The 20,185-nt window shown below is 47.4% G+C and overlaps 1 protein-coding gene, 3 non-coding genes and 1 pseudogene across 4 annotated transcripts; 3 read left to right on the forward strand and 2 right to left on the reverse strand.

Moving 5' to 3' along the window:
* Positions 1–403: 403 nt before the first annotated feature.
* Positions 404–11,690, reverse strand: LOC122909604 (mitochondrial pyruvate carrier 2-like). The gene is made up of 3 exons (XM_044253994.1): positions 11,552–11,690; positions 11,284–11,404; positions 404–987 (listed from the first exon to the last, which is right to left on the reverse strand). The coding sequence occupies exons 1-3, from the start codon at positions 11,688–11,690 to the stop codon at positions 561–563; spliced, it is 687 nt and encodes a 228-aa protein (XP_044109929.1). The 3' UTR covers positions 404–560.
* Positions 2,491–2,564, reverse strand: TRNAI-AAU. The gene has a single exon. It is a non-coding gene; the product is annotated as a tRNA-Ile (tRNA).
* Positions 3,839–3,911, forward strand: TRNAV-AAC. Its single transcript has one exon. It is a non-coding gene; the product is annotated as a tRNA-Val (tRNA).
* On the forward strand, positions 9,256–9,431 carry LOC122897269 (annotated as a pseudogene).
* Positions 11,691–13,849: 2,159 nt separating the features above from the next.
* On the forward strand, positions 13,850–13,931 carry TRNAS-GCU. The gene has a single exon. It is a non-coding gene; the product is annotated as a tRNA-Ser (tRNA).
* Positions 13,932–20,185: the final 6,254 nt, after the last annotated feature.

The raw sequence follows: 20,185 nt of genomic DNA on the forward strand, positions 1-20,185 counted from the left end.
TCAGACCAAATTTATAGAGATCTGGGTTCTGTGGCTGTTTACTCTCAAAGGAACTAGATCAGTACTACTTAAAATATGGAAATGAGCAATGATTTCCGTAGGATCAAGGCATGTTTCAGATCAGTGGGAGAAAGAACAGCTAGGGGGAGCTGAGTAGCCCCACAGCGGGGACCAAGGAGAGTCACTGTGCAGGAATCATACAGCACATGGGAAAAAGGACCCATTCCAATGGGTCACAGATATAAATGTAACATAGAAATGTGAAAATTCCAAAGGAAAACATAGATAAAAGTTTTTATGACAGTAAAGTGGATAAACAGAACTAAAAACCCGAATAATTTGATAATTATAACTACAAAATAATGACTGTATTTTTTTGTTATTAAAAGTTTGCTTTATTTTTCTGTTGAATCAAGTATTAGGCCCCAGTTTACAATTTGATTTTTTATGCCTTCCAAACAGTAGCACAGCTAATATCACCTTATCCATAGCCAAATAATAAGTCAAATTAGTCCCAGTGGTTCTATCCACGTCTAGATTGTTCAGGTGGTCAGGAATTCTTACTTGTTTGCTTTAGCTTTTAGTTCTTGGTTATATCTCCAAATACGGAAGAGCTGAGACGCTCCTGCCGCCCCCACAAAGAAATGAACAGCAAACAGACTCCAGTTTTTTGGGATAATTACAAGTGAGTATCTTGACCAAATAAACCCTGTGGCCATCAAAACAGCAGATTGAGCTGTGCTGAGTTTCTCAGCAAGTCTGGCCACGTCAGCCAAGCCAGCACACACCAAGCCCCATTTCATAATTGGAGCCCAGAAAAAAACTGTTCTGGGACCTGCCGGGTGGTTGTACAGCGGCCTCAGTTTCTCTGGAAGCAGCAGCTCCACCTTGTCCAGGGCCCGGTGGTAGGTGGCCCGAAGGCCCCTGCGCGTCCTGGGCGGCTGAGGGGGACAGCGGCCGAGGGAGACAGCGGCCGCGGGCTCCTCCCTGGATGACAGTGAAGGACACGCGTCACTTTCTCCTGCCCCAGCGCCTCGAGCCCTCCTCTCGCCCGCGGCGCCCTTCCCGCGACTCCTCGGCTCCTACCTCGGCTCCTAAGAACCGCCCGCCGGGTGGCAGGGCCAGGGAAACCTAATGACCATATTTCTGCAAGGCACAATGGATCCTAAAAGAAGTCCAAAGGCAAATGACAAATTAGAATATTTTGGTTACACCTCATAGACAAATGACTCACAGGCCTCAAATTTAAAGAGATCCTACAAATCATCAAGACAAAACTAACAGTCTTAATGGAAAGATATCAACACACAGTTCACAGAAAAAGAAATAAAATGTCTTATAGATTTGACTAGATACTTGACATACTCATTATCAGAGAAATGCAAATAATTAAACTATGGAGGATCTCTTTTCACTACCAGACTGGCAGAAGGAGAGCTTTGGCAGCATTGTCTGTTAGGGAGGAGTCACTCATTCAGTAAACGACTGTGGATCGCCTGCTTTGTCCCTGGCCCTGACACGACCCGCCGCACACCTGGATCCAGCTCAGAGTCACGAGAGACTCATGTTTCACGGATGGCTCCGACCCAAATGCTCCTGCTCTCAAGGACGCCCCATTCTAAAATAAGCTCCGCTCAGCAGTCAAACACAAGTCAACCGACCCTCAGTTGACCCTTCAGTGGGTCTGGCCACTCATGTGAAAGTGAAGCCATGTGAAGCCATGTGAAATGTTTGCATTTATACACAAAGACAGGTCAGATTTAGGCCCAGGTCAATAAAGCACTTTTACTTCCAAGAAGGTCCAGAAGGACGTTTGGGAGTCCATTGGAGCTGAGGACAATCTGTGGACTAGCCAGCATATTTTCAGATGAGAAGGACGCCTGACCTCACTAAATGCCAGAAGAACTGGCCACCTTGTGACGGCAACCAGAAATGTGTGCACAAGAAATTTCCACAATACCCCTTCGTGCTCACTTGCAAATTCTAGGTGTAACTTACCACGAAAATGGGGGCAATGAAGTGCTTTCTAGCAAGTAAGTATGAATAAAATGAGTATCTTGGAAATTTCAGAAGTTGGAAAATATTTGTAAAGACTGAGGATGGGTAAGTTGAAGGGAAAGATTTTTGGCGAATTGACGAATTGATTGTAAAATAATAGAACGACTAACATCCTGGACAAGATAGGTTCCCCAATCAAATAATGAAGGAACTCCAGAGTTTTTTAAATTATGTGAAATCTGGTTGATTTCTTGTGTGAAAGTAAGCCCTCTGGCCAAGGTGGGGGGAGCTGCACTTGTATTACCCACTGAGCCAGTAGGGCACCCTGATAGCAGCAGTGGTTTAAAGATTATTTGTTTATTTATTTGTCATAGAGAGAGAAGCGAGAGCAAGCACAGGCAAGACAGAGTGCAGCAGTGGTTTAGAAGGAACCTCAAGTGTTAGTCTTAGGAAGCACAAGAAAATCCATAGGATCCGAAAACAAAGGCAAGATGGCCAGTACGGGGCTCGAACCCGCGACCTTGGCGTTATTAGCACCACGCTCTAACCAGCTGAGCTAACCAGCCTGCGTGTGCCCCGTTCTGTAGCAGCTCTTCCTGGAAAACTAGACATTTTCTTCCTTTTCTCATTCCACCCAACCTCACATGAACACAAACACTGAAAGAAAAAAGTCCATCTGCAAGCACAAATAAACCTCACGAGGAAATTTCGTCTTTCTCAAATCCTGCCGTTTGATCAAAATCTCAGCAAATCTTTCCCCACTCCCCACCAACCACCGAAAAGCTAATCTTAAAATCCACATGGAAATGCGAAAGACCGAGGAAAGGAAACATAATTTTGAAAAAAAGAAAGAAAGAAAGAAAAGGACCCAAGTTGGAGGATATATTGTTCTTGATTTGAACACCCTCTGCGATGACGCAGTAACCAAGAGTGGAAGAGTGGCCAAGGGCAGCCGTACAAATCCACGGAACAGAGCAGAGTGGAGAAGTCACGCCACCCACATATGGCCAAGGGTAGTCTCTTCAGGAAGGAGTGCGGGGACAATGGCTAGCCACATGAGAAAGCCTCCCTGGTCATTAGGAAAATGCAAATGCAAATCCTAGGGAGGTATCATTCTGCGCTCACAGGTATGGGAGGGGTTCTCCTTGGAGCTCTGGGCCCTGCTGAGGTTTGGAATTGTGGCTCCAGTCCCCACTGGAAAGTCACTGGCAAGCTCCTGAGCTGAGGTGGGCCTTTCAGTTTAGGACATTGGCCCTCCTGGTGTTGTAACAACATCATGGGATGTTGCAGAGGGGAAACTGGGCCTCCTCTCTGCATCTCACATTGGCCATTGACATTCATAGACACACTGGCCTCGACTCATGCGCACCGAGTCCAGCCTGGGACAGTCCGACAGTCTCCTCCCCATTTCAGTCCTCACTCTGCCTGGCACACAGGTGGGCACATCCCCCGCTTAGTCCTCAACTTCTATGGGTCCCGCCTGGCCCCACCGAGTATGGGTGCTTTCCAGAGTTCAGTCCAGCAGCTCCCGAAAGGTGGAGACCACAGGACTGTCTAAAGTTAGATAAAACCAAATAGGACCACTTCCAGGAACTTTTCTGAAATCTCCCATCCTCTGAGGCTGCCTAAAATTTCTTCCCTGCTGTAGAAAAGGACTTCTTCCCCCAGGGAGAGTTTACTTGGTGTAAGTCATTGACTCCGATATTATTGATTTGAATAAGTAGAAAACCGCAGTAACCTTGATATTTCTTGGAAGAAAGATCAATTCAGTGTTAGGGGACCTGGGACAGCCCGAAAAGTCTGTTCTGTATTAGCGAAGAGAATAATGTGCCTGGGAGGGGTTTCCGTAGTGTAGTGGTTATCACGTTCGCCTAACACGCGAAAGGTCCCCGGTTCGAAACCGGGCGGAAACACCATGACTCCTTTAGGGAGTATAATGCTTTTGAAGTCTCTCTAGAGCCTTGCAGTACGGAGAGTGAGTGGGGACCCCTCACCTGATACATCTAGCAAGCACGTGGTCAGGTGGAAGGAGGTTGGCGGGGACCCCAGGGGCCCTCACTCTGCCCAACACTCTGGAAGTTCACTTATCTACCTTCAGTGGGATCAAAACGTGTTCCACTTAGGTCCAAGACTCTCCTGGCTCATTTAAGATGGAGTTAGGGTGTTTCTTTGCATGTATGTGCACTGGACTGGGGTCCTCGCTAAGAACCTCGATACTGCAGACACTCAGCGGAGCGGCTGGGCGCGGGTGGGGGGCTCTGGAAGAGCCCAAGACCATTTCCGGTGGGAGGAGGGAGTCCACACGCTCTAAATAAGTGGGGCCATTTGCTGCATTTTGGGAAGTGAGGAAGGAGAGTGGGGAAGATTTAATAGTAACTCGGTTGTGCGTGTTAGTCTCATTTTACTCAATACCAACCGTGCACACTGGTCTTTCTTTTCAACTGGCTGACTGGTTGGTGGAGGTTCAACGCCCTTATGTGGGCTTTGAGCCAATGTTTGTGTTTAAGTCATGTTTGACTCAACAAGAAATTTTGTTTTGCTGCAGCATGAGCTGGACTTAGTAAGACTATGAATTGATGTAAAACATCAGGAAACATCTTCAAGTTACTTGTTATTTTTCTGCCTCTTAGATGTGAAACTGGCCCTTTGGGTTTCAAGCCTGCAAATAAAGTATCTCAGTTGTGAGTCTTAAGTAAGTTCTGCAACTAATAGCTCTACCAGGCGTCCAGCTAACGCTGCACATCCCGCCCTGGAATACTTCAAGAAGCCGGCAGTGAGGGGGCATGCCTCCGAATGGGCAGGTCTGTGGCTGGCGGACCTGGGCATCCATTGCATTCAGATACCCGAGTAGATGTGAACTCCTGTACAGTGACTAATGGTTTGGCCGATCGGTCAGAGAGATCAGTGTGGACTCCTGGACACAGCTCCTCTCTGGAGGAGACCAGGAAGCCCCTTGCTTCTTACTAATTACCCAGGAGAAGTGAGCAGCCAGAGTCCTAGAGAAGCTATTCCCAGATGGCCTGAATTCGCTACGTGAAGGCAGTGGCTCTGAGTGGCACCATCGGTGGGCGAGGTGAGGTGAGTGTTAGCCTAGAACCACCCCTTTCCGTTGCAAGGCATTCATTCTTCTCACAGGCCGGAGTGCTGTTTGCTTCGAGCTGGGGCTGAGCTCCCCCAGCCATGCTCTCAGCTAAAGGAAGCTGACGGTTCTAGGGTTACCCGCCCTCTCCGGCAGCAGACGCATCTAAAAGAAGGTCTCTGAGTGTGGACAACGCCACTCTTTTGCCTCCATTCACGACAACCCTGAAGAGTCTTTGTGGGGGTGTCTGCGTGGCTCAGTCCATAAAGCATCTGCCTTTCGCTCAAGTTATGATCGCAGGTTTCCTGGGATCCAGCCCTGCCTGGGGCGGTTGGGGGTGGGGGTCTCTGCTCAGTGGGGCGTCTGCTTCTCCCTCTGCCCCTGCCTCATATGTGCCCTCTTTCTCAAATAAGTAAAATCGTGGGGAAAAAAAGAGTCATTGCAACTATAGTCTCTCTTAGAATCAGAATTATTTAATACCTTCGCATTATACTCAAAGGAAAGCCAAGTTCCTAAGATCTCCTACAAGGTCTGGCACTTTCTAACAGTCCACTGCTCCCCGTCTCATCCCTGGTCTCCTTGCTTGTGCTCTGGCCACATGGGTCTTGTTGCCATTCCTCAAGCATTTTGCGCAAGTACCCACCTTGAGCTCTGGTCCCGGGGGTGCTCTCTGCCTGTAATTCCTCAGCACCTTCGTCCGGTCAAATGTTACTACAACGATGCTGCCAAGTCTGCACCAACAACTCAATTTAGAATTCCAACCTACTTCTAACACCATAGCCCCCTCCATTCTCTCAATCCCCTGTAATTTTCTTATACATTCTATCATTTTCATGTTATGCTAGTATTTATTTCTGTTTTCCTCCCTAGAAGGGTAAAAATTTTGTCACTGGTGGTGATAGCGCGTCCTTGCCCTTCGTTCCCTAATGCTTCCTAAGCACGTGAAACTGGGCGATCTTTTTAAACCACAAATCTGTTCATATGACTTCTCTGCCTAAAATCCTCCCGTGGATTCCTACTACTGTTAGGACCCATTAAAAAATCCTTAACTCTGCCTATAAAGAGTGATCCAACACCTTAGTTTATACTTGATGAGGATCAGCTAATGCCTGGTAACAACAAAAGTACCCAGATTTAGACGCTGGATTCTAGTAGAGGGTCCTGTGTCATCGACGTGTCCTCTCCCCTCTGTCTGGTATCCTACTCTCCCCACCAGTCTTGACCTCCAGGCACCTTGGCCCGCGTGGTAGCCCCGCTTTCCTCGGAGTTTTTGCCCACGAGATCCTTTCTGAGGTGTGAAAACGGAAGCCCCTGCGGACCCGTCTTCCCGGCTCTCACCCAGCCCCTTCCTGTCCCATCTGCTTCTACCACATTCTCTTTGTCAAACCACGAAGTGCACCCCCAAACTCTCACGTACCTGAGCGAAGATAATATTTCTGAACTCAACATGCACCCTCTGTAAATTTGCCTACATCTTGGCTGTCTAGTTTTGCTTCAGACCTGTAGCATGCAGCAGGGACTTCAGAAAGGAGAGCAGGAAATGTGACCAGGACCCCATTTATGTGTCCTCAGTTAGAGTTAAACACACACACACACACACACACACGGCTCTGCCCTTAAGCACAGTGGGACAGTGTCTGTCGAAATTATCAGTGCACAAATTCTTTGACATATTTTCTGTATGTGTGGGAAGCATCATGACAGGAGATATGGTGTGAAAGTTGCGAAGAGAATATCTGAAGATAAAAAAACAGCAACAATTACTCTGAATTTAGCACTTAAAAAATAGAAGTAGGGGAAAGAAGACAGAAAATCTACCCCCCACCCTCCATGTAGTGGCCGGTTAGCTCAGGTGGTTAGAGTGTGATGCTAATAACACCAAGGTTGTGGGTTTGGTCCCCGTACAGGCCACTCACTTTACGTTTCTGTTTCTGTTTTTGGTTTTTCCCCTCTTCAAAGACAGATGCTTAATTTCTGAAAAACCCCCTTCTTGGCATGTAAAAAGCAGGGAGTAATGCACAACGGTCTACGGAGTTCTCAGTCCATCAACATCAGTTTCCTTTAATCCACTCCTAACTCGATTCAGCTCCCGGGTGCATCTAAATTTGAACTTGGTGCTTTCTCTGTACCTCCATGACTGAGCGTGGCTGTTCAAGGAGGACAAGTAGTGGAAAAGAGAGACAGGCCTCTACCTTCCTTCCTCCTTGCTTGCTTGCTTGCTTGTTCGGTTTTAAATTGTCTTTCCAAAGTTGTTTCCCAACCAACCTCCTTTTTCTGAAAACATCAAGAGATACACAAAGTAAAAGAGAAATTCTTAAAAGGTTGCTATTTCGATGTTTCCAAACTAAAATTTCACTGACAGCTGAGATTGGCTGCAGGTGGAGGGCTAATTCAGGACAGCCCTTCTCTCTACCTCTGTACCACTTTGAACAAAAAACAGGCTTCCTCCCTTCTTTCTTCTTTTCATTTCTTTTCTTTTCCTTTTTTCCTTTTCTTTCTTCCTTCCTTTCTTCCTTCCTTTTCTTTCTTTCTTCCTTCCTTTCCTTTTTTCTTTTCCTTCTTCCTCCCTTCCTCCCTCTTTCTTTTCTTCTCTTCCTTTTCCTTTTGTCCCTTCTTTCTTCCTTCCTTTTCTTTCTTTTTCTTTCTTTCTTTCTTTCTTTCTTTTCCTTCTTACTTTCCTTCTTTCTTCCTTCTACCTCCCTCCCTCCCTCCCCCCTCTCCCTCTCTTTCTTTCCTTTCCTTTCCTTTTCTTGTCTTGTCTTCTGAATAGGAGTTGAACCTAGATTCTTGAAATCAATAGACATATACCTTGTATCATTTCTCCTGACTTGAAAGGACAAGCAAATATCACAGTTACCTCTGATCTTTGTGGATGGTCCATTCCCAGCTGTGTATAGTTGCCGGCCTGCCTGAACATGCTGATCATTATTCCCCTCAGTGGGGAATTCCTTCTAGAACTTTCCCTCATCACAGCTCTCTGTCCTGCCAACTCCAGCTGTCTTAGTCTCCTGGATCTCAGCAACCTCTCATAAGCTCAGGTAGTTTTTCAGCCTCTCCCCAGGTCCCTCTTCCCTGCACTGGCACCAAGAAACTCTCGAGGCAGAACGATGGGGCAGTCCTAGTGCTCACCTCATTTCCGCCCAAGATCACTTCATCTTTTTCAGTCATTTGGGGATTTCTATCCTTTGCCTGAGGGCTACTGTCCTGAAAATTGTTGTTTTCCTACCCTTTGCCAGGTTTTGGTTATTTCAGGCAGGATGGTGACTCTGATGCCTGTTTCCGCTGTGGGTGGAAACAAGTGTCCCACTTTGGGAGGGTGAAGGGTGGGTAGCAGAGGCCTCTGGTGTTTCTGCTGCAGGCTGTGGGCTCTGGCAGTTCTCATCACCTCTCTGGGCATCTTGGGGCTCAAGATGCTGGGGGCCAGCCGTCTGCAACATGTGCTGGAATCCTGACTGGGTCTCTAGCTTCCAACTGGAACAAGCTGTCTGAAGGCTCCAGGCTCCAGGGCACAGCAAGATTATTTGTGTGGGGGTTTCTGTGGGCTTGGGCTTGCTAGAGGGGAGGAGGTTGCTTGTGGGCCCAGAGTCCAGGGTCCTGAAGAGCCAACCTAACAAAAACAAGCCTTTGTTCGGATGGGTTGCGAGGTTGAAGGTGGGCATTTTGGGGGAAGGCAGTCTGAGACTTGGGGTGTGTGGGATCCATGCACGTTGCCTTTATTGCCGCCGCTGGGCGCCTTGCACTTGGGGGGCATCAGAACACTTTCCTGCCCCATCAGTGCCCCCCATGGGGGAAGTCCATGGTCCTTCTGATGGGCCAGGCAGTGACTGCCACTGAGCACAGCCCCAGAGGCTGCAAGTGACTGAATGGAAACTTCTGGGCACCTGACCAGCTGGGCTGGGTCCCTGGCTTAGGCGGGCGCCTGCACACATCAAAGGGTAGGGGCAGATGGCATGTGGCTGGGCTCTCAAATGGAGCAAGCCGTTAGCCAGTGATTCTTAAGTGACCTTTCTCGTAAGTCACATGGAATCCGTACAGACGTTGTTATTAGACAGAGTTATTTGTGCACTATTTGGTTTTGAAAGTCTCAAGAGAATAAAGGTCATCCTAGTGGGCTCTATTTTGGCATAAATATTTAGCCACTAGTGAAATTAGACCTATGTGTTTATTATAAAAATGGAAGCTTTGCGCAGTGGCAGTATCGTAGCCAATGAGGTTTATCCGAGGCGTGATTATTGCTAATTGAAAAATGAATGGGGGCACCTAGGTGGCTCAGGTGATAAGCATCTGCCTTCGGCTCAGGTCTCATGACCCCAGGGCCCTGGGATCTTTTCGGGTCTCCCTGCTCAGCAGGAAGCCTGCTTCTCCCTCTCCCCCTCCCCCCCACCTTTATCTTCCTTTAAAAAATGCATGATCTTGGTGATCCTAAAATCTTATACAGTTGAGAAGCTTTATGTTCAAGCTTTATTTCAAGTAGCTAATTTTCTTATTTTAAAGTGTATCCAGAGATAATCTGATTTACCATTTTTACTACATGTTCAGAAAACTTCCTTCACTGAGAATCATTTCGGGCATCTCATTTTGTAAATCAGTGACCTTTTTTGAAATAATAGGGATTTTTTCCAATTTTATTTACCTTTCAGGTTATTCTTACTGCAAATAACTAATTATATTTCATCCAATGAAAGTAATATGAAGATTCACTTTAGAAATAAATCTATATAAGAAATGTTCTATGAATGGACATAAAGAAATCATATTCAATAAATCATCTGTAGGGGCGGAGGGCAGATAGCCCAAAGATGGACCACTTTGGCATGAGCTGAAGGCAACTGACACCTTGTGGGCTCAAGAGAAACTTTTGCTCCTTCCTTCACTACATAGACAATTCTAAATCTGGAATCTATTCTAAAGTAAGGGTCATTGTCAGAGATGCATTTTATCTGACTGACCCGTCTATAGGACAGGGCAAACATCTAATTACTGAGCATCTTCTCTGCCTCTCATTGCCCTGGAGTTGCCCTGAAGTCCCTTACCCCCCCCTTCCTTAGTCAGGATGACATATATACCTCAGTTAGACTCTCTTTGGAATTTCTATGTCTCTGTGGATTCCTCCTGTTAAATGGGATTTTTTTCCTGTTAATTTGTCTCATGTCAATCCGATTCTTATTCCAGCAAGAAGGACCTTGATGAGGACAGAGTTACTTGCTCCCTAACACAGACAAGGGCTGACTCACAACCATTTTCCAGAGCTGGGAAGGAGCGGGTTGGAAGCCCGGGGCCCAGCAAGATCCATGGCAGCTGCTCACTTCTCTCTCCCTCTTTCCTATCACCTCACGCCCCTAACAACTGAAGTTCTCACCAACCTGCCCCCTCTCAGCCTTGAACACAAGGAGGACCCCCTTCCTGACCTACCCTGGCCATTACAATCTACAGTCTGGCAGGGCAGACAGGGTCAGGGTAGGGACCAAATTGGAGAGGGGGGATCAGGATCCCAGGAGAGGGGGAGCCAGGAAGACATCTAAGAGATGAGTTCCCCTGCTCCACTAAGCAGGCTGGGGGACAAAGCAATGACACTAAAGAGGGAAGAGTCTAGAGGGAAAGGAAACCCCTCTCACAATTTGTTAGACCTTGTCTGAGGTCAAGTTCACAGAATTAACTGTCTACACCTCTGGCAGCCTCCCCAGACTTCAATATGTGGGCCAGACACAATTTTCTACAGCCGAAGGAGGTAAAATGCCAGTCTTGGGGCTTTCCAGCCTCTCACAAAAGAAACAAGGGTGGGACCCAGGGGTCAAAGTTCCACCTGCAGGAGGACCCCGCAGCAGCCAGTGAGGGACAGATAGGTCGACCCAGAGGTCCAGCAGGAAGTCCTAGGAGCTGGGCATCTGTGTGAGGGCTCAGGGGTCAGCCTTGGGAGGGCAGACAACAGGTGACGGGCCCAGGGCCACAGAGCACAGGTACAGAAACTTCTTTAGGAGAGAGAAAAAGTACTGCGATGATGATGTAGAGTGTGAAAGATCTTACAAATAGCGGGCCTGTTTGTGCTTCAGCCTCAGCGCCCCGGAAGGGGAGGGGAGGCAGGTGGGTGGGCGTTCCCCCTGGCGTCTCTTTGGGGGTCTCTCCTGCTCACGTGGCCGGTTCCTGAGCGCTGAGCAAGGGGAGGACGGTGGTTGCGATCCGTCCCTCCTCCTATCCGCTCCCCCCACCAGGTGCTCCGGGCGCCCTGGGAGCCTCCTCCAGCCTCGCAGTGCAGGCACGTGGACTTCTGCGGAGGCGCCAGCCGCTCCCCCGTGGTGCGGTGAAATCTTTCCAGAGCGCGAATAAGACCTGATAACAAAGCAAGGGACCTCAGGGCTCTGCCTCAGCTTCCTCACTCCTGAAACAGGGACAGGGGACCCTATCCCACAGGGCGGCCGAAACACCTGTCACGGAGCCTGCACCTCGGGAAGGGCTAGGTCTCCGTCACGGCCTTGCCTGCCCCCTTTCCGGGGCACCCAGCTCCAAATGGCGCAAGAGGAGATTCGGGGACGCAGGGCAGGATGCCTGACGTTTGGAAGTCGATGTTTTCTATTGAGACTCTGGTGTAGATGGTGTCTGACAGGTAGCAGCCCATCACTTAATCCTACAGGACGGAAAGCAGAATGCTCCCACTTTTCAAGCCACTGGATTTAAGGAAGGACAAGCAGGTCAACAAAGCCTTTAGGGTCACCACCAGGGGGTTGGGTCCCGTGGTGTAATGGCCAGCACTCTGGACTCTGAACCCAGCGATCCAAGCTCCAAGTCTTGGTGGGACCTCTGTCTGGTTTCCCCCTGGATTTCGGGCACTCAGCTCCTTTCTGAGAGCCATGCTCTTCTTTCCATGCAAATCGCTGTGGCCAAACTTATTCTTGCCTGCCACCCCCTGTGAGCCAACAAGCTGGGGCACTCCTTCAGAGCAGACTGAAATGCTGTCTCCCCGGCTCAGTAAGACAACGACTGAAGCGTTTACCAACCTACTCTGAAGCTGGCCTTTTGTCGTCCCACCTCCCCCACCCCACCCCATGGACCCCGTTGTGTGGATTGGACAAGCGCAGTCACTCTGGGTATTGCCGGGGACGTTTGTTTTTGGAAACAGGCTCTTTCGTTTGGTTTTGGAAAGAGGAGGAAAGCATCGCGGCGCGAGGCGAGGAGCAAGGAAATGTGGTGGGAAAACAGCCGCGCTCGTGTTAGTGGAGATCCGAGAAGCTGGGTCAGAGAAGCCGGCGCGCCCCGCAGCAGAGGCTGGAGATCGGGAGCCCTCGGGACAGAACGAAACACTCCCCGAAAGTGCACCTGCGCCAGCAGGCTCCTGGTCCTGGGGGGCGCGACCCTCTCCGCTTCCCAGCCCCTCGCCAGTCCTGCCGTAGTGTTCCTTTGCACGCGACAGCTAGCTGCTGCGGCCTGCGACCTGGGAGCGGGGGTGGGGGTAGCTGGGGGGGGGGGCGGAGAGGATGATATTCCCTGTTGCCAAGAAGGAACAATTGGTTGGAAACGCTGGCGTCTCCGATATTCTGTATATATTGTCTGTAAATGAGACCCAGGGCTGCGTCTCAGCGGCGTGTTCTTAAGGGCCTCTTCGCGGAGGAGGTGACAAATTTCTCATCCCCTTCCGACTGACAGCACAGTAACGCGGAAGGGAACGCACGTATCACGGCAAGTTAGCGCTTTAATTTCTCTACACTTATTCAGACTCTTAAGAAGATGATTCTCCTTGACTTTTGTCCAAGGAAATAGATAATTATACTTGGTGAAACTACACTTAGGTGGTTACAAGTCCTCTCTTTGCTATCCCTGTTATTTACTAGTAAATTTAGTAAATAAACTATTTACCGTTTATTTACTAAATTGAGATGGAGGAAATGTACCGAAGAGAATGCACCTTAAACAATCATGAAAGCACCTTTTGTAAAATGCCCCATACTTAGAAGCACAAACTAGTGGTCTTTTTGTTGTTAATTCCCACTAAATTCTTCTTATTCCTCTGCGGACACATGACTTGGGGGGAAATATTCCCAGCCCTTTCACTGAAGAACGCGTTTCCAGTGCAATTCTACTTTACATGTTTAATAAATGACCGATGCACAAAATTATCTCTGTGCATCTTTTACTGTGTGCCACAGCTAAATGCGACAGCTATTCAAGGCAGAAGAAAAGTGCTTAAATAGATGCATCGTCGCTGGAAATAACTAAAATTTGGATTTCAGTGTATGCTGTTTGTTGCACAGTGGCACGAAAGGATGTTTGAGCACTAAAATACATATTAGGATAAAATTCTGTAGCAGGTATGCAATGAAAATACATTTGCAAGAGAAAACGTTTTATCGAAGAGTCTTCAACGGTAAAGCCGCAGCAAGTAGGGCTGTAAGGAAAACGGGGGGCGGGGGCTGTCAGGCCTCAGGTGAGATCGTGAGATCGGAAGGTTGAGCAGAGACTGAGGGTGCAGCGGGTAGAAAACGAGATTATGGAGTTTGGTGGTGGTGGTGGTGGGGGGGAAATAGAGAGAATCTCTCGGGACCGGAAGGCAAGTGCGAGCACGAAGGAGGGATGACAGCCGAGGCGGGAGACCCGGGCGGGTGTGGCAGGAGCTTCCAAGTGTGACAGGTTCCCCGGGGAGAAGGTGGAAGGAGCGGTCGGGTGTGAGAATTCTCTGGGACAACCGCAGTTTGAAAAACAACGCCACGCCTCAGGGTCCAAGTGCAAAGCTTTGCTAAAAGGGACACTTAAGAGTCTTCAAAAAAACCCCGATTTCTGTCGGACGAGGTGGCCGAGTGGTTAAGGCGATGGACTGCTAATCCATTGTGCTCTGCACGCGTGGGTTCGAATCCCACCCTCGTCGACCGGTGCCCGCCTCTGGGGGCGGACGTGCGCGTTTTGTCCCTCACGCACCGGCGGCTGGACCCCTACCGGCGCCCCGGGGAGGGCGTCCGCGCGGGAGCTGCTCCTCGCCGCACTCACCGCGGCTCTGCGCGGCTGAGGTCGAGGCCGGCCACCCTCGGAGAACAGGTTCTCCCTGGGAACTCTGCCCTGGATTTGCTTCAAAAGGCAGCTCGACGGTCGTGGAGGCGTAGAAGGACGTCGGCAAGATACTGCAGACCGTCCGCGCTGCTGGCGGGACCGTGGGCGTTTGTGGTACTGTTCATTCTTCACTTTCCGAACTGCCGTTACTAGGATCTTAAACGTTTTACTTGGAAGTAACTTCAAACTTGAAGAAAACTAGTAAGACTAAGAATAGTACAAAAACAACCGGTATACCTTTTTTTGGGATTCACCCCTTAATCCTGGAAACCGTTCCCTTCCTCTCCCTCCCTCCCTTCGCCCTGCTCCGTCCGCCTCCGTCTCCATCTTCATCTTTGTGTTTCTCTATTAGTTTTCAGAACCGTTTAAGAGTAAATTCTATGTTTCATGGCCTTTTGCTCTCAAATATTTAAATAGATATTTCCTAAAAATAAGGATATTCTTTATATATAATGGAAGTATGTGTCAGTTTGGTGTATTTCACAATGGTGTTATTTTTAAAATCTCTCGTCTGTATTTCAGTGTTGTCTGTTGATCCAGTAATGCCCTGGATAGCATTTCCCCTCCGGTACAGATTAGCTGTTTTATCAGTCGCCCATATCCCTTTTTTAATTTTTTTTACGATTTTATTTATTTATTTATTTGACAGACAGAGATCACAAGCAGGCAGAAAGGCAGGCAGAGAGAGAGAGGAAGGGAAGCAGGCTCCCTGCTGAGCAGAGAGCCCCTTGTGGGGCCGAGATCATGACCTGAGCCAAAGGCAGAGGCTTTAACCCACTGAGCCACGCAGGCGCCCCCCTAAATCACTTTTTAAAAAAATGTTTTTATTTAGGGGCGCCTGGGTGGCTCAGTGGGTTAAAGCCTCTGCCTTCGGCTCGGGTCATGATCCCAGGGTCCTGGGATCGAGCCCCACATCGAGCCCCACGTTGGGCTCTCTGCTCAGCGGGAAGCCTGCTTCCTCCTCTCTCTCTCTCTGCCTGCCTCTCTGCCTACTTGTAATCTCTCTGTCAAATAAATAAATAAATCTTTAAAAAAATGTTTTTATTTAAATTCCAGGTAGTTAACATCAGTTGTCCATATCCTTTTACTTTCCATTTATCTAAAACATCTTCACAGCCTCTTTTTGTATTTTATGAAATGCCATTTTTAAATAGTACAGTAACTGCTCCCTTTGTGTTCTGTATTCTTGTTGTTTTTAAATAATACTTCTCATTTGCACTTTGTGAGATGTTTTTCCCCCTCATAATAAGGCCCAGGTTTTGCATCCCCAACCACAACACCACGTAAGTGGTACTAAGTCTTTATCGGGGCAGGAAACTTAAGAAGCATGCAATGTTTATTGCCCCTCATTAATGTGGTTAATTCTGATCACAGTCAAGATCACACATGAGTAGATTTTCCCCTTTCATGATGAATAGGCAGTTTGTGGGGAGACATCTTAAGACCACACAGATATCTTGCTCCAGGCAGGAAGAATTTCCTCTGCCCTTGAAGCTCCTTCAAGAATCAAATTGACATGAGAAAGATTCACAGGAGAAAATAAAGTTTAACCTTGTTCATCGAGGGAACACACACAGACATGAAGTTCCAAGGACAGCCAAGCAAAATGACGTATACGTGTCATTCTGAACTAAGAACTGGACTGTAGTCTGAGACTTGAAGGGATGAAACGCAATTCTCTGGAAAATGACAAAGAGCAAACGTTTGGGACACAAATATTTGCTGGGCCACTCAGAAACAACAGGACACAGAGGACCTCCTAGATTCTTCTCAGACCGACTTCACAGTATAACATAGTTCTCTGCTGTAGCAGCTCTCTTCCTGGAGCAGGTTCTCTACCAAATTTCTTTTTAGCCATTTGTAGGGGAGATAAAAAGCTTTTCCTGAATCTGCTGGGTTCGGATGGCTTTTTAACTCAAAATAATCTTCACACCAAAGTGGCCCATCTTGGGGCAGCCTGGCCTTGGCCCTGCCAAGTTACCCCTCGGAGTTATCATTTTGAAAACCAGTCTTTACTAGATGATGGCATATCAGCTCCCGCCTTCTTGCACATTCTACTGTGAGTCGAAGTGCGCACCCATGAACGTGAGGTATCAAAGCAGCACCCCCCACCCCTGCCGTCTGGTCCTCCACCCTCCCACCCACTTTATTTCCATTTTTCCATGTGATTTTTTAAAGCAATTTTTCTTATTTCAGGTGCTTATTATAGGAATTTGTATTTTCTTTTTATAAGAAACTCACTCCAGAGTACTTTACTCACAAAACTTTTCTCAAAGACACATTTTTGCAAATGTCTTGCTAAGACTTCTGTGTTTTGTTTTGTTTTGTTTTCTGAGTCTGTCCATGGGATCCTGATGCACAAACTTCTTTTGTTGTTAACAAATCCCTTGCATTTTTCTCTACCATTTCCCATTTAACTTCTTTCCTTCTGTTTTGCCCTTAAAGTGCCTACAAATGGTGTCTTCATGATTACTGCAACATGTCTTGCTTTAGGAAGGATTCACAAAGCACTCCCATTAACTTGATCTGATAAATCACACATCAGGCTGAGTAAAGAAATGAAAGAAGCAGGAGACTAGTGCCCAAGTAAAGTGTAATAGAGCCACCAGGCAAAAATCCCCAATAAGAACATTTTCTTTAAAGTGTGAAGGAAATATAAAACTGGGCACCTGGATGGCTCAGTGGGTTGAGCCTATGCCTTCAGCTCAGGTCTTGGTCTCAGGTCCTGGGATCAAGTCCTGCATCGGGCTCTCTGCTCTGAGGGCAGCCTGCTTCCTCCTCCCTTTCTGCCTGCCTCTCTGCCTACTTGTGATCTCTCTTGTCAAATAAACACATAAAGTCTTTTTTTTAAAAAAAAACATAGCTAGAAACAAGTGTGTATTCTGAAAGACATAATGCTGATCCATTGGAAAGTAAACGTGAATTTGTCACCTCGTCCCAAATAAGAAGGGAGAGAGATTTGTTTCTTGACCATCTGTAGAAATTAGATAGTGTGGTAAGGCATCGTAGGAGGGGTCAAAGGAAAACTAGATTCTGCAACTTGCCCATTCCACCTGAGATCTGGGAGGGAAGAAATGCAAGGATCCTAGCAGAGGAGAGTTTTGATGCATCAGTCTCTGGGGTATGGGCCCAGCATGCTTCTGCTGTGCCGCTCTGCTGGCCGGGCTTTAACAGATGTTGTTTCTCCTAACTATGGAAATGATCAGGCATCTCATTTCCTTGCACTATATAGGAGAATTGTGATTTGTTTATAAAATAGAAATCTATTTTCAATAAAAACAATACATTTCTATCAGTTCTGTTGTGTATATAACAGCACAGTTAAATCTCAAAACCATAACGCCAGGCAAAAAAAATGCCACACAAGGCATTGTACTATATGATTCCACTTATATGAAGTTCCGGAGCAATCAAAACTGTCTGGTGATGGAAATCAGAATAGTGATTAGCCTGCAGGATGCAGTGTTGACTGGTAAGGTGGCCTAAGGTAGCATTCTGGAGTAAGGGGAATGTTCTTGATCTTGATGTGAACGGCGGTCACAAGGAATATACATATGCAAACCTCGTAGTTCTGTCTACACTTGAGATCTATGCATTTTACTGTGCATAAAATATATTTCATGAAGTACTGAAAAAGAGGGGACCACAGCGATATAATAGTGGAAAGAGAAGGGAGGGAGGGAGAGGAGAAAGGAAAAGAAATACCTTCAGTGCATACTTCAGGGAGCTAAGGCAAAAGTGGCCACGAGAGGACAGCTTCCCAAAATAATTTGTAGAACCAAGAAGTGGTCCTTGGGAGCAGGAGAAAATTCACAGCGCTCATTGGGAAGAGGGCTGAACCTTGGCAGGATTCCTCACCACCCTTCCTGCATGAAAGAATGACATTCTCAGCAAAGTGCTGACCCTAAGAGACTTGACAGCATTCTCCTCAACAAGTGAGAGAAAATTTACTTTCCAAGTATACTTCCAGGAATTCATTTCCTTCATATCAGTTTGAAGAGTGTATTGAGAGAGATCAGAACTAAAATATGGACATTTTTGTTCTGGAAAGCACATTCTTCAAGAGGTCAGAATTAGTCCTTTCACCCAGTTAAATATTTTTCCACGACTTCTGTAAACAAACAACAGACTTGGGTTTTCTCCATGTTGTCCAAGAAGTCACAGCTCTCCGCATGGCCACCCTGCCTTCTCGTGCTTTCCTCTCTAACCTAGCCCCAGTGATGTGAATAGAAAGCATACCCCTGCCACAGGAAAATGCTAGAATTGTGTGAGGTAGCAAAGCTGAGCCGTGGGCTTCATCTCTGGCCACACCGGTAAAGATAGTACCACCTTGGTAAGAATTCCCTTCTTTCTCCTTCATATGAAACTTATTTGTATTGTTTTAATCTTTTTTTTTTTTTTTTTAAATAGGCTTCACATCCGACGTGGGGCTTGAACACATGACCCTGAGACCAAGAGTTGCAGGCTCTACTGACTCAGCCAGCCAGGTGCCCCTAAACTTATTTGTATTTTCTATGGTACAGTCTGGACTGCTTTAAAATGAGCTCCCTGAGATTAAAAAAAAAAATCGTGTCTTCTGCATTCGACAGATACATGTCTCAACGCTATAGATACATGCCACGACTGCTCAACAACTCCACACTACTGGGGTAGTCCGCTAGAGCAGAAACCTCATTTAGACTGCAGAAAAGCATAATAAAAAATGAGAATTTACAATCACAATGAAAATTTTGTTTTCTCAAGAATGAGAAAGTATGGGGGTATCTGGGTGGCTCTGTCTTGGTCTCAGCTCAGGTCCCAATCTCAGAGTCATGAGTTCAAGTTCCGTGTTGAAGCCTAGTTAAAATAAATAAATAAATAAGTTAGTCTGTTTCGTGTTCCATCTCCCCTCTTAGCCTGCGGTCTCATCTCAGCCAGCAATCAGAATAATACTACCTAAAAGTGAGTTGACCTGTCATTTCTTTGCCCCAAAGCCCCCTCCCCCCACCCCACTCTGGAGCCTGGCACCAGTTCTTCTGGCCTGGAATCCTCTTCCCTCGTTCGCTGGCATGTGAATTCACGTCTTTGCTCAGTTGTCCGCTTCTCGTAAGACCGCAGATGAAACTCCGGCCCCGTCTCAGTCCTTCTTCGACCCCTATTTGGCTCGTGCCATTTACCATCTCGTTCACCTACTCATTACTTTCTATTGTGTTGATGGTTTTTTGCTTATCATTACCCAGAAGAGAAGCTCGGACAAGAATAGGAACATTATCTGTTACTGATGCATCCCACCTGTTAGAAGAGTGCCTAGGAACCAGTCTCGGTCAGCCCATGGTTTGTGAGCAAGTGATTGAAGAGCCTGCAGAGGTTTCCTTCCCACCCAAGTCGTCTCACAATCTGTGCGAAATTCTGTGTATTCTGCGCAGACTGTTCTCCCCTCTTTCCAAGCCAGACGGCTAAGAATCCATCTTTTCAGCAACCCCTTTCCCTCATTCTGCCTCTCTCCTCCTCCCACAACCATGCAATTGGTTACCAGTCCCTGCTCCTTGATTTCTGCTCTCTCTCTGCCTGGTGAGCAGTCACTGCTGGTTTGAAACCATATTTTTAACGTTTGCAGGTGTCTTCACACTCTCCCATGTCTCCAAGCCTCCAGTCTGTCCCCATGCGATTCCTCCTCATGTGACAGCCAGAACCATCAAACCCAAACTTGTCTCTTCCCTGATTAAAATCTTTCTGAGGCTCTCCATTGTGTTTGGAACACTGTCCATGCTGCACATGGTTTGTAAGCATGCCCAGCATCTGCCCACGATGTGCCCACGATCTGCTCTGTGATTTGCCCCACGATCTGCCCACAATATGCCCACGATCTGCCCCACAATCTGCCCACGATCTGTCCAGATCTGCCAGGGCTTCTCCCCAGCCACACCTGGAAGTTTGCCAGTATCTCCTTGGAAGTTAACCCAAGAGATCTGCTCTGTCTTCTAGACCTGTCCGTGAACATCTGCCTTCAGCCTGCAATGTCCCTTTCCCCTTGGTGCCCCAAACACATAAAGACAGAATTGAAGTTCTGAGTCCTTTTGTTTGTTTAAGTTCTGC

Source organism: Neovison vison, chromosome 1, assembly GCF_020171115.1.
Source record: "Neovison vison isolate M4711 chromosome 1, ASM_NN_V1, whole genome shotgun sequence".
NCBI classification, from domain to species: domain Eukaryota; kingdom Metazoa; phylum Chordata; class Mammalia; order Carnivora; family Mustelidae; genus Neogale; species Neogale vison.

Bases quoted from the DNA above. Each gene is read 5' to 3' on its own strand.
- LOC122909604 (XM_044253994.1), bottom strand. From the start codon at position 11,690: ATGGGCTGCTACCTGTCAGACACCATCTACACCAGAGTCTCAATAGAA. The intron at 11,405-11,551 runs GCAAGGCCGTGA...CTTTGTTATCAG, and splicing joins GTGCCCCGGAAAGGGGGCAG to GTCTTATTCGCGCTCTGGAA. The intron at 988-11,283 runs GTGGGGGGAGCG...ACTGTCATCCAG, and splicing joins CAGGGCGCCCGGAGCACCTG to GGAGGAGCCCGCGGCCGCTG.